The sequence below is a fragment of the Saccostrea cucullata genome, unplaced genomic scaffold (genome assembly GCF_032062105.1).
Source record: "Saccostrea cucullata isolate Sc308-1 unplaced genomic scaffold, CSIRO_AGI_Scuc_v1 ctg902, whole genome shotgun sequence".
Lineage (NCBI taxonomy): Eukaryota > Metazoa > Mollusca > Bivalvia > Ostreida > Ostreidae > Saccostrea > Saccostrea cuccullata.
The window spans coordinates 111,990-126,667 of record NW_026931814.1 but is presented as its reverse complement, the minus strand read 5'-3'; the positions used below and the strand labels follow the sequence as shown (position 1 = coordinate 126,667).

The 14,678-nt window shown below is 34.9% G+C and overlaps 1 protein-coding gene across 1 annotated transcript; it reads right to left on the bottom strand.

Moving 5' to 3' along the window:
- Positions 1–5,531: 5,531 nt before the first annotated feature.
- On the bottom strand, positions 5,532–13,763 carry LOC134233570 (probable serine/threonine-protein kinase mkcB). The gene is made up of 7 exons (XM_062715533.1): positions 13,583–13,763; positions 10,473–10,757; positions 9,123–9,287; positions 8,699–8,968; positions 6,908–6,946; positions 6,733–6,817; positions 5,532–6,284 (listed from the first exon to the last, which is right to left on the bottom strand). Exons 1-7 carry the CDS (start codon positions 13,617–13,619, stop codon positions 5,690–5,692), a joined length of 1,476 nt encoding a protein of 491 aa, XP_062571517.1. The 5' UTR covers positions 13,620–13,763; the 3' UTR covers positions 5,532–5,689.
- Positions 13,764–14,678: the final 915 nt, after the last annotated feature.

Here is a 14,678-nt window from a genome sequence, read left to right as displayed (position 1 = left end):
TATAGCATCTGGCTTAAAACATGGATCAAATTCAGTCACTGGGAAGTTGTTGAATAATGCTCAGGTGACCTATAAGGCCCAGGGGCCTCTTGTTCAAGTTTCATGTTTATTTATACATATTTTAGTATTTTACAAAGGATATACTGGTAAACATCTTATTCCAGATATTAAAAGCAACAGTATAATAATAATAATACAGTGAAACTTGTCTAATATATTTCAAAATCTTGTCAAATATAGTGTTAAGTTCTATCAGTCCTTCTCAGCGATTTCAGTTGTTTAAATCGTTCTTTAAGGCGAATGTTACATGTATTAATTTATACAAACTAGCCAATTTCTTTGGAACCAGTGGTGAATTATAGATTATAAGTTTAAACAAAAAACATTGCAATGCAAAACTGTTCTTAACAAAGAAAATAATAATTATAGAATATGTGCTGGTCTCTGACAGTGAAATAAGTAGAATTTCCATTTTCTGTCATACACACTATATAAAAATCTTTGACACCAAAAGCAATGCAACCAAGTTTTATCTCCTTTAACTCTATCTGAAGATATTAGAATTTTTTCTGTTGAGATATTTTAATATATTTTGCAAATGACACATGTTTAAGCTTTGTGTTTCTCATACCAGCTGTGCGAGTTGTGTAAGTCTATACATTGCACACTAATGAGTTCTAATATTGTAGAGTAGTTTTATGCTGTTAGAGTGATCTGCCCTTAGAAGTGGGATTAGAAAAATAGTTATTTACAGTTAATTACACAATTTTTCATAGACTAAAATGTATCAGCCAAGAATATGTAATTGAATTCATAATTTCCATTAATTTTCTCAATTGAAGTAAACAACACTTTCTGTTCATGCATAGTCCATTATCTTTGAACATTTTTCTTGCAAAATTAAGACATGTATCCTATGATGAAAATGGATTAAAACTCTTAATGTGCACACCTTTATATGATATACTTTTTTTTCCAAGCACCCAAAACACTTTTTGTTTATGTTTAGAGCTTCCTTAATGGGTCACTAATAATTAAATATATAAAGGCAGAATGGAGAGAAAAAAAATGAAGCTAAGGTTTATAACATCCAAAAGCGGATCGCTTATTGTTTTGTTATAATATTCTACCTATCAATGTAAAAAAGGATCTATGTTTCCAAGGGGTCCCAAGCCTGAAGGAAATGTCATATAATGTTAAAAACTTTAGTCCCGTAGAATTTTTGTCCCCCGCTTGAAAAGTGGGGGATATTAATTTGGGTCTGTCCGTCCGTCCGTCTTTCTGTCTGTCTGTAACGCTTTCGTTTCCACACGATATCTGGAGAACCCTTTGAGCTTTTGCAATGAAATTTTGCAAATCATCTCCCTATGAACTAAAGAAGAACCCTATTGATTTTGAGGTCCAAAGATCAAGGTCATAAATGTGCAAATTCTGTCTGTTATAACACTTTCGTTTCCGCACGATATCTTGAGAACCCTTTGAGCTTTTGCAATGAAATTTTACATAACAACACCCTGTGGGTTAAGATTTTGAGGTCAAAAGGTCAAAGTTCAAATTCATAAATTTATACATTCTCTCTATGTGTAACACTATCCTTTTCGGGCGATATTTCAAGAAGATTTTGAGCTTTTGCAATGTAATTGTATACCAAAACTCCCTAGGATCTATCTCATCCCTCTCAAAGTGTCCCGCCCCGTTTGTTCTATTAGTATTTATTGTATTACATGTCGCTATTTTTAGCACAGGGGCATGAGGAGAGTTATTACATAAAAAACAGGTTCTCGGCGGACTTTATATTCTTATTACATCTATTAGAACTGTTTAATAAAGTTTAAATTAGACACCATGCATTGTGTATAAAATTTTGACAATATCGAACGTAAATATGTACATGTATGTGACTTCATCCTTGCATATAATTTTCGGTAATTGAAAGCGGTTTCTGGTCTAGTGGTATGTCTCTCGCTTCGCATGTGAGAAGTCCCGGGTTTGAATCTCGGATGAATTTTCCGAAATAATTTTTTTTTTTACTAAATGATAGTATTCAGCATGTGAAATAAAAAATTTATGAGGTCTGCAGGCACGTAGCAACAGGGGGGGGGGGGGGGGGGCAGGAGAGGCTTTTACTATTGAAAATGTTCATTGAAAGGCTGGTTGCCCCCCCCCCCCCCCCACTTTATACTAAAGTAAAATAATATGAAGGAAATATAGTAATTGTAAGCTTAAAAAATGGATGTTGAAAGGAATTGTTAGTGAAAAAAGTTTGCCTAACCCCCCCCCCTCCCCCCTCGACTTTGGGCAATTTTTTTTTTCTTGTTAACTTTTTCAGGTGAGTAAAAAAAAAAAAAATTCTGTGGCTGGCCCCCCCACTTTCAAAATCGATGCTACGTGCCTGGTCTGGCTTGTACAAACTCATAAAATCATCATTACAGTGTGATAAATATTCCATATAAAAAGAATAAACAATCAAATCTTTATATCCATATTGGCATATTTTATTTCCTTCAGTATACATGTATACATTAAATTTTAGTAATTCTTCAAATTCAGTCAGGGTGATCCGACTCCCCCCCCCCCCTTCCCCGAACTGCGCATGGTTTACTTTTTCCCTAACCGGGTGACACAAATTCTCTGAATTAGCTTGTTTTTTTAATTTTAGTTGTCTAACATGTAAAGGCAGACCACTCTGCATTAAACTAACATACACGTAGAACATAGCTTGCGTTTTTACTGGAGCTTTATTATCTTTTTGATTTTCAGAACCAAAGGGGTGTATATCGTCGCAAACCACGGGCAAAATGCACGATCTCCCATTTTGACCGCGGTTGAATGAGAAGAGAATATTTCGTATTTTTTTCGAAATATTGACCAATACACGTAAAGCATAGTCGGAAAATGAACTTTCTCGCGACCTTTCAATACCCAATCGCAGTTTACGAAATATTTGTTGAACATGACGTCACAGCATAGAGGCAAAAATATATATTCTAATTTACGATAATTTAATTATATGATAAAGCAGCTACAGGTAGGAGAGGGCTATCTCCGAACTCCGAACCTTGGCTTGAGACGACGAGGGGTAGATTACCTTAATGTATACTGGTGTCTCATTATATGATATCGCGGTACTTAATCCTTTTGCATAAAAGGTGTTATTCCAATTTTTTACTTTTAACTTTCATCAAAAATATTCATAAACCAATCTATGGACTAGCTTTTTAGTGTCAAATTATTTCCCAAGCTTGCATCGTTTAAGTTATTGTCTATTTTTAAAACAGGAAGTCTTATTTACCTCCAAAATTGGAGAGTCTCATTGTATCGCGGTATGGGAAAACATGGAAACTTGTAGATGACATGGACCTCAATTTTTATTTTTGAATTTACTATGTAATTCTACAGGAAAAGTAAATAGATATACGAACTTCAGACATTTAAAAGATGAGCTATAGTATAATTTTTACTAGGCTAGAGATTTAATGGTTAAAAATAATAAAACGAAAAGTAAACATTCGGACAACATAAACATATTGTCCATCAATAAAAAAAAGAATAAAGGCTATGTATCTACTTTTTGCGAAATACCGCGATACAACGAAACCCGCGATATAATGAGAATCGAGTATATGTATGATCACTGTATGTACTTTGCTTTGGGACTGAGGTCCCTTTGTTATATATTTGGAGTCAGGCCGCCCGAAATACATTGTTTGGCAACTATTAATGCATTTAAAAAATACATTGATAACAACATCTTATTTAAGCTATTTTGACACCTGCTTATGGAGATATGACTTTTTAGATTTTCTGTATTTTATTATCTATGAGGTTATTTCAAATGCGCTATAGTGATTTCCATACGTAAGGACTATAAAGTTCTCCAAATAAAATCCCTCTTGTTCTCAAGCTAGAAGATTTTGGCAGCTGGAGAGCAGATGCATTTTTAGTTGTCTTAGTAATGCCTCTTTTCTGCAAGTTACATGTTCCTACAAATTTATTTGTAGAGAAAAACAAATCGTGTTATACCTTATTAAAAAAACTTTTTCCAATATAAGTCACTAGGCAAAATATAGTAGGCATGTGTAAACATTTTAAAGTCCAACATAAGAAAAATCGATGTTTGACCGCGGAGTGAGATATTGGACCTTTACGTCACATCATCTGGTGCTCGACAGTGACGGAGTTGACCGAGTTTAACCTCAGTGTTGGTAAAAAATAACATGAGGATGGCTAACACAATATACATGTATGTTAAAAATAATAAACGCCTTACGGTATAAGAAAACATTTATTGACTGTGTTCTCCGGACATCCAAGCGTTGAAGTCAATAAATCTCTTTTGAAATGTATAATAATATTGGACCGTTGAGTGAGATATTTGACCTGTCCATGAGATATTGGACTACTATGACTTTTTTACATCACACGGGACCAGCTTAACAATTATTTCGAAATGAAAGTCAACCAAAGATATTTCAAAATAAAATATAAAGTTTGACAAAAAATTGATGACTTGATCTTTAGCAAAACGCGTTTTGTTGACCTCTGAATCCAAACTGTTTGCTTTCGGCCTACTGGCCTCGACAAAACGCAGGTTGCACAAGAACTAAGTCAGTAAAATTTTTATGTACATGCTACCGGTAGTATATAATTATGTTTTGGGTTTTCATACTTTTTCAATTAGATATTTCTGTTTTGTAGTTCTCTTTAGTCGTTCCTACGATTTTTTCCCATACATTTATGTTTTTAAAAATAAATTAATGTTTCGGGGGGGGGGGGGGGGGGGGGGGGGGGGGGGGGGGGGGGGGGGGGGGGGGTTATTACATTTTTTTAAGCATTTAACAAATACATGTATTTCAGTTCTATGTTTTGGATATATGTAAATAGGACAAACTTGACATTATTTGAAATTTTAAAAAATAAATCGCTTAAAATATCAATATTAAATTAAATTTCACAAGCTACTGTAAAGTTTCATTAAATAAAATTTGGGTTTAACTAAACAAAGCTGACCACGAGTTTCTCAAGAGCGAACCATTTGATGGATGTTATCTATTTATGGCATTTATTGTCATACCTCCTCTGCGGACGCCCAGTTTAAAAGCTCGTAAATTCCATGTGCTGATTATACATTTATGACATGTACCTTAAGGAGGTCTGACCCAAAAGCTCACAATAACACATGGCTGTTTGTTGCATTCAATACACTATACTGACAATTACAAGTAAATAACTATTCAAATTGTTTTTGCATTTTTAATACATGTAGCAGAAAAAAATAAAGTCTCTTTCGTGATCATATTTTGTGTACAAAAATATGATGACATTTCTAGTAACCGTAAATGTTCATGAAATAAAGGGTAAAACTTGATTTTTCATTGCGTATTCTTCTTCTCCATAAGATTAAAATGAATCTTATAAATAACACTTGGATAAGATATAATTTTGGCACGAATTTTATATGAGATGCATGGCCTTTGCTGCAAATCAGTAATGGATTTGGGTGACTTTAATCATCATTATTTCTTTACAACTTTCCTGGTCCACAATTTTATTGCTCTAACATAAAAAAGTTTTATCTTAAAACAATCTATAATCAATAGCCTAGCGAATAAAAACTATACGATATTGCATCTTCCCTGTTTTTAAAGCGTTGATCAAAGTAAAAACAAGACGATTTTTTGTGATTAGTTCAGGCATCAGATACATCATACAAATTATTATGGTAGCTAGCGCCCTCTGTCGGATGACTTTGCTCCGTATCAACGTAGCCGTCATTGTGTTGTTCACGTCTCAGTGTCACTGGAGTCTCGTAGCCAGTGGCGCCCTCATCCGGCAGACTGTAAGGATTAGCACTAGCGAAATGTCGCGTTGGTAGCGAGATCTCGTGATAAGGTTGTTCTTCTTGTGAAATGCAATACTCGTCTGGCACGTCGTATAACTGCAATTTCTTTTCGTTGCTAGCCTCATAGGGTGGCGGCATTTTCTTCTCAAAATCCACAGATTTCATGCACGTTTCCATGTCCACTGTGGGTTTGTATTTTTTGGGTGTAATGTCAGCTGTGTCGTAGTGATTCTCTTGTCGCTCACTTTGGTGACGTAGGCAGTTGATGTTGTTTCTTTGGTTGTCTAGTTCTTCGTATTGCGGAGGAGACTCGCCTATCGTGCTATTTAACACTAAATGTCTGCTTTGGTTTTGGTCGCGTTGAAATGGGTTAAGAGCCCTTATAACATAGGTGACGTTGTCAAAAGTGACGGTGTATTCTTGATTTGGTAACTCTTTTCGTCTGCAATAAAAGTATAATGGTTTGTCATATGACATTTCAGGTTTATTGCAAAATATATGTCATCTCTTCAAGAGAAAGTATACTAAATTCTCAATCTTGATTAGATGTAGCGAGTATACGAGCGAATCTAACATCTAATTTTATAATTTGATTGAGTAAATTCTCCTTATATATTCATGTAATTTGTTTTTTATTGCCCACAGCTAAGTGGAGATCCGTAGAACGCTTCACCCCATCTCATCCCCATGAAGTAATTTTTTTAAGGTTGCTTGTCAGATTTATTTGAAAACTGGCATATCCACTTTTATTTTTGAAGACTTACTGCGTCCTTAAGATTATATGCATGTCTAATCAATTTACATTTGTTATGCCTTTTAGTTGATGTTTAATTAGTGTTTTTGCTGGATAAAATACATATTAGGACATGAGAAGAATCTATAAGACTTACCTTCTTCTGACGACAATCACAGCACAGAGGAAGCCGCCTATAAAGGCCACCAGGAGGAGAGAGACGATGATCCCCGCTATCTCCCCTTTAACACAAACATTAAGGATGAGTACAACTGGCATTGACCTTGTTTTGTTTTAAATTCAAATCAATAGAAATTCTGTTTGAAACTTACCTCCATCTAAGTTCTTATCATCCGGATTCTGTCTTACCGCTGTAAAAAAAAGGACTATAATTTAGTTGATAAACCAGTGGGAAATTATCGTGGAAAAAATAAATGTACATATTTCGGAGGAAATGGCAACGATGGACACAATTGGCTGTAAGCTGAAGAAAATATATGGTTTTCTGCCTGGGATATGAAATCATTGTATAAAATCAGGACAAACTTACTCTGGAATCATTTACATATACTCTGGTATTAATATCATTAACATCTTCTGGTACCATTTACCTACTCTCATATTATTTACGTACTCTGGTATTATTATATTCTTGTATAACTTACGTACTCTGGTATTCTTAACATACCCTTGTATCACTTAAGTACTCTGGTATTAATATCATTAACATTCTCTGGACTCTGGTATTGTTTATATATCCTCTGGTATCATTTACGTAATCTGGTATAATTTACATACTCTAGTATAATTTACATACTCTGGTATTTTTTAACATACTTTGGAATCATGTATGTACTCTGGTACAATTAGCGTACTCTGGTACAATTAGCGTACTCTGGTACAATTAGTATAATTCATAGATATATAATTTACAGAAAGAATTAATATTACATTGATACGAATAGAAATAGGAATATCCTACCCTGGTATAATTTACAGACATTCTAGAATTATTAACATTGATACGTCGTCTACTGAGTATATAGGAATATCCTACCGGTATTATATAGACAGCTACAGATCTGTAGCTACGAGTACTTATATATGCACAATTTAAAATACGTATTCAATGTATTATGAAACAGTATAAATGTAACATAAATAAACATGGATGTCGGGGGGAAAAAAATCTGTTTTTTGTTTTCGTTCATTGCATGAATTCAGGTTTGCAATATTTTAAAAGATCAAACTATTAGTATATTTAATAAATTTGAAGAAATTATAAAATATAAAGATATATTTGATTAAAATTTTGGGTTTTTTTTTTTACTGTATCCTACATTTATACTTGAAGCGTTTCATTTCTTGACCTGAAGGATAAAGACAGGATGTATTTATAATAATCTAATTATATAACCTCCCAACGTCTTTCTTGACATGCACGCCGTTCTTATTATAAATCAATCCTATATAATCGTATTCCCTTACATGAATGCATGTGTTGATGCATATGATATAATTATAAACTATACTGGCTACAGTTTTAAGGATTAATCATCTTTTCCTATAAGAGACTAAGAATTGCCACACAAGTTCCTATCAACACATGCGACATCTACACACAGTTTTGAATTTCTCATTGACTTACCGGCTTAATATTACCATGTCCCTGTTCTTGAATGACTTAAATATTCAAAGATTAAACAAACAATGCTTTGTCTAACTTTTGAAAGCTTCCAATGTAAAACTAGAGTAGATCAGTGACAATAAATACAGAGTACAGGTGTACCTTTATTTGGTGAAATAATTGCAAAAACAAGAAGAGAACTCAAAAGGTCCATGGGTCACAACGCTTGCCTGCATCAAATTTGGCCTTGCTGTACTACATCATATTTCTATTCCCATAAACAGATATTTTCTTGAAAAAAAAATATTGCAAACATGGGATGTGATTTGAACAAAAATAAATATGATTCTTATTTATTTAATTAACTTTATCTATCGTGGCCCAACCCTACCCTTGGGGAGCATGATGTAAACAATTTATTAAACACTACCTCATCAAGCTAAAAGTATCATCCAAGATCTTAAATACAGTACTTGTGACAAGGATTGTAGATTACCTTGCAAAATTGCTGGGTCCCCAGAATCAGTACTTGTGTTTGGAGGCAAGGACTTTGTGGTTGAAGGGGTGGAGCTTGTTGACGTCAGGGGTGTAGTTGTGGTGGACATCGTTGTTGTAGTGGGCTTTGTAGTTGTGGTGGAAGTGGGCGTGGTCGTTGTTGTGGGCGTGGTCGTCGTTATGGGCGTGGTCGTTGTAGTGGTGGGCGTGGTTGTCGTGGTCGTTGTTGTGGTTGTGGTCGTTGATGTTGTAGTTGTGGCAGGACCCATGTCTGTAACAAAGAAAAACGCAAATTTACAGCTTTACATGTATATCGACAGCCTTTTTTTGTTTCATGCACTCACTTTTTTTCTTCTTGCTTTTAAAATTGGTTAAAATTCGATTTAAAATGTGAAAGATAAAATTCTACAGAAATTAATACGCACAAAATTCGCAGATGAAGGAGTAGGTGTAAGGCGGCAGGCTGCAGTCGTAGTCGTGCCAGCGTCCGTGGTCGTCCAGTCTGAGATTGGCGCAGTCCTCTCCGCAGTAAAACAGGGTGCAGCCTCCTGGCTGGTCCGGGGCCCAGTTGGTGTAGGTTAATGGATATCCTAAAATCAGAGTGGAATGTACTTCAGGCGCGGATCTAGAAAGTTTTAAGGGGACGGTGGAAGGAGGAAGAGGAAAAGAGTTGTTATAACGTACGTTTACATATAGTTAAACATCTTAATAGGATATACAGGGATGTGGTATCATTTTAAAAAGTGGGAAGATCGTCAGCCTGCGAAAATTTATGGACTAACTGAAAGTTTTTGACAAAGAAAGGAAAATAAATCTCGGAACCCTAAAATCCTATTTTGTAAGGGGAAGGGGGGTCATGTTGTTTTCAAAACCAATTTCTACATAAGCCCTTCACTGAACATTTTCTGTAGAAAAACACAACAAAAATTTGGGACTCAATTATTTCTCTTTCTCTTTAGCAAACCAAAGGGGAGGTTGCAACCCCCGTAACCTCTTCTGGATCCGCCACTGTATTTCACGTTGTATTGCAACGCTTAAACAGAACAGAGAATATAAATTTCCCTAATGAAACTCATTTGATGACAGCAAAAAATGTATAGACAGCGGACTCGCTACAAAATGAAATACTGTACGCGTTGCCGAGGTAATACATTGACATACTAGTATGACATACTAGTATATAAAAAACACAAATACAGTAATGCATACGATTTCCTTATATGATTGTCCAACATTTCCTCCTGTTTTTACTATACTTTTTTTGAGAATTTGAAACGGAAATGTTGACTGATCAAACAAGTGATATAATGTCTTATAAAGGATTAAATTCTTTAGTGATTTTACATACATTCTACAATTCAAATACTAGTACATGTAGTTAATTGAATTTTCTGTATGTAAGGAAATTTTGTTTTTCAACGGGAATGGTTATTATTTTTTCCCAACATTACTTTAAAGTATTACTATTGAAAATATTCCTTGAAAGGCTGGTTGCCCCCCCCCCCCTTATAATATAGGGAAAATATAACATTGTATGCAGAAAAAATGGTTACTTAATCTTCAATATATTTCCACATTATCAATATTTAACTATATACGATATTCTCATTGCAACATAAGGGGAAGGTGGGGGTGGGGGCTTCAACGAACATTTCAACATTTAAAAAAATATGCTTGCATGTTTGAAAAAAAAAGTCCCTGGCTAGTTAAACACCACAGTAATGAGATAAAATAGTGTCATGAAGAGAGTATATTTTCATAAGGCTAAATCTTACCTTCCACCCATTTCCAATGACCTTCAGCATCAAGGTCGTGCGCGCCGATCCAAACGCCGTTTCTATTCCAGTTAAGGCTGCGGAGTGACTCCATGACGAATTGCTGGATCTGTGCCGTCCTGATCTGGACCAGCATCCCACCGCGTGACGAGCACGTGTCCCGGGCATGTGTCCAGTACTTCTCCACATTAACGAACTGGTAGCACTTCTCTCCGTAAGTTTTGAGGTATGCATCTCTAGGCAGGTGTGAAGGACATCTATACAATTGGTCGTTGCCACAGCAAACTAAAATTGTAAAACTTAAGTTTATTGCTGAACGTCTGATGAAGCAAGGGACTATGTTTGATTCTGGCGTAAATCTCGTAACAAGAGTCTGCTTCTAATGAAGATATATTTATTGTGTATTCCCGATACTTATAAGCCACAAGATATATTCTAATAAAAGTAAATCAGAATCTGCTGATTTAATTACGATAAGAAATTATTAAATTTATACCTACTTCTAGTGGTTACTTGTCCATACATTCACAAAGTGAATATACAATAGATATATGGCAAAAGCAGAATTTTGTTTTTCAAGATCTTGAGTCTTTCAGCTTTTGCTATGAAATATCCTATGGACCAAGGAAGAAGCTTATTGACTGTGAGGTCAAAAGGTCAAGGGTTAGTGTCATAAATTTAAAAAATATGTCTGTTGTAACATTCTCGTTTCCGCGCTGTATCTCGAGAAGCCTTTGAGCTTCTGTAGTGAAGAGTTTTATATCTTTCGCGATGTTTTTTTTAACCTTAACTCCCTATATATGGCACCGCTTGCACTTCTTAAAACCCCCTTTCGACTGTCCCTCTTAGATTTACGCATTTTCCCCCGTATATGGGGGACTCAGATTCTCTGCAATAGCTTGTTACATGTGAATTCCTCATTAGGATTCTTTAGACAGAAGTCTAAGTTGTAATCCTCGTAAATTTAAAGGAATTTTAAAATGAGGAAATAGATTCAATGTCATTATCTGAATAAAATAAAAGTATGAATGTAAATGTACATTATAATTGATTTCACTCTTAACCTTTGAAAAATAATAGGGATAAATACTGATATTTTAATTTTCATTTTATTATTTCATGAACGTTCAAATTTTAAATACTTTCATTTAAACAATAAAATGCTTTCTTGGTTATTACTGGAATTAACGGAATCAGCTGTTGCAGAAAAAATACATAACCCGCGTAAGCGGGTTATGTAATTTTTTTCTGCAATAGCTGCGACCGCTAATTCGAGTACTAACAAACAAAGAAAGACATTTTATTGTTTATATTTATAAGATGATAGACGAAAATCAGTAACGATTTATGTGTTGTTTTAGTTAAACTAAATACTATTCTCAACGTAGTAGTAGCTTTTGGTCTCCAAAAGCGTATAAATCAAGATTCAAGATTCTATATAGATAGCGTGTCGTTATCATCTCACAGAGAGTTAAATTCACGACAAAATTCGGCGAATACGTGTTTTTTTCTTTCCTTCTTTATTTGAGCTGTAAATTTACCGAGTAATTGGTGTTTTTACTTAAAAAATGTTAATCCTTTGTTATTCATTCAAACATTCTTAGGGGCTTCATTACAGGGGAAGAGGATTTTGAATGTAAAATGAGTTGGCTACCTTAAATTGTTTTGTTTGGGCTCCTAAATGGTTTTATACGACTATAATTTAGAAAACCATCGTCAAGAAGCAGACCAAGTTGAGCTATTTCTAATTAAGATGGAAGTAATATTTATTGGTACACAGGTATATGTAAAACATAGTACGGGGGGACCCCTCCTGTCCTCTAAATACATTATACTATTGAATATGTTCACTGAAAGACTGGTTGCCATCCCCATTTTTGTTTTAGCATAACTAAATCAAAATAATTTTGATAACGTGTTGATAAAGTTGAAAAAGAAAGCTAGACACCCCCTCCTCGAAACAGAATTCTCCTTATTGTCCACCGCTTTCACAAGTGGAAGATATGAATTTCGGCCTGTCTGTCAGTCCGCCTGTCTAACTTTCCGTGCGAAAGCTTTGAGCTTTTATAATAAAAGTTCACATAGCAATTCCGTATGCCCCCTCCCCCTTATCAAAAACGACGCGGTGTGCCTACTGTTATATCAATATTTATTCAATTCAATCCAGGCTGTTCAGACCAAAAACACGCCACAGTATAAAAAAAACTAATAGTGAAACTATCTGATCAGATGTTTTAATAATTATACAAGTTCGGTGAGTGATTCACATGTACTGCACTGAAGTATAATATTACATCACATGTCAAAAATGTGTCCAGCGTAAAAAATACATTTCAGGTTAAAGGTTTTTGATGTGCTTTGTTTTTGTCTTTGTTTTGTGTTTTAATTTTGAGTTCTTCTGATTTTTATTTAGGGGTGGAGGGGTGGCTAATGGCTCTTTTAACATTGTTTGTTTTCTTCTCAAGACTACTTTGTATGGTTAAAAAGAGAACAAAATGTATTTCACATAAAGTCACCAGACCAAGTGATAGACAGAATGGCCGATATCGACCATCTAGTGTGATTGAATGCCTTTAGCCCTCATTGTCACATTTTGACAGATTTTGTCAATATTTTTGTCACTGACCAATGTACATGCACAATGCTTTCTTCTACACCAGGGATCTAAGACTAAGTCAACGTTTACATGTCGATATTTTCTTTTATACATTTACCTCTTTAGACATCTTTAAATTCACTATTAACAGATTAATTTGTCTAAAAATACAAATGCACCGAGGTACAACATTAACTCCAGCTCGTAAATAAAGCTGCCCTTAGGTGTCGATAAAAATAAGGTAGAACCTTTTATTTCGGCACTTAGAAGTGGGAGAGGGAAACATTCTTTTAAACTGTCATTTACAGAATACAGATCATTATAGATACTGGCAAAACTCGTTCGAAGCATTAAACCCATTCAAAGACCGTTTGTAATTAAACAAATCTGGCTTTTAATTTGATCTTTTTTATGATGATTATACATCTTTAAACAGTTATAACATAGTCTCTGGTTATAAGAAGTATACAGTCATTACAATACAAACAGTCCTCACAATATAATGTCCACTTACCAGTTAGAATGACTGATATAAGCCATATCCTATACATCTTCACGTTCTCTCGCTGTACACTTTCCTCACGCGTTATATACCATACACATTATATACACACATGAGTATGTAAACATAATCCGATTCCGTAGGGGGTCGCTGGGACCACGTGACCCGAGCTTCAGGGTAGAAGGCTGTATGTTTATCGATTGATTTACATAGATCATGTCGATAAATGAATGAATCGCGACATCGTGTGATTTGGAAAAGAAGGAAAATGAACAATAATAACACAAATCTTCAATGAATGGCAGTGATTGCTAAGCTCTAAGGTTGACCAGTCGGTCGACCTTTCATCAATTCATTCTGGTCTTTTGTTCACATCCTTCCAGGCGTGTCAGTTTACATTCAGTAATAACCGAGATTTAAACCCTACCCCCCCCTCCCCCACGCATGCCAAATTTTTGAGTTCTATTTCATCAGTAAATCACGAATATTTAAGTTGTCTGTTTTTTTTTTAAAGCTGTTTAAACAGTTAAAAATCTATTCAGTTTGTCAATTTAAACTCTACACTCTAAGCATACAATACGGACCAGTCTCTCTGTGTTAATGTCAACATCGCCCAAGAACTTCCTCCTCTTGACTCAAAGATGAAGGATGCTCCAAATAATTAAGCTAAAAAAATTTCTCAATCAGTAAATCTAACAAATGATTTAAACAAAACTTATCATTTATAAAAAAAAAACACGTGGCTTGTTGTTCTACACGTCTTATATCCAGATATCTCTTGTGCAGTTTTACCCCCCCCCCCCCCTATTTTTTCTAAACATGAAGAAGTTCCTAATTTGGTAGATACAATGACCTTGTCAGCAAATACAATTCATCAATGAGTGAAATGCTGAATGACATTTTTCATACTAATTGTTAGTCCATAATTTACACAGCATCGGCGACGTTTTTTTTACGTTATTTCCAGAACATGACAAGGAGCACACGGCGGGTGTGATCGGTCGGCATGGGGAGCTCTTTCCTACATGGCACCTGATCCCACCTCTGATGATTTGGAGGTCCGTGTTTGCTCTGTTCCTATATTGTATTGTTTTATGTACTTTTGAGC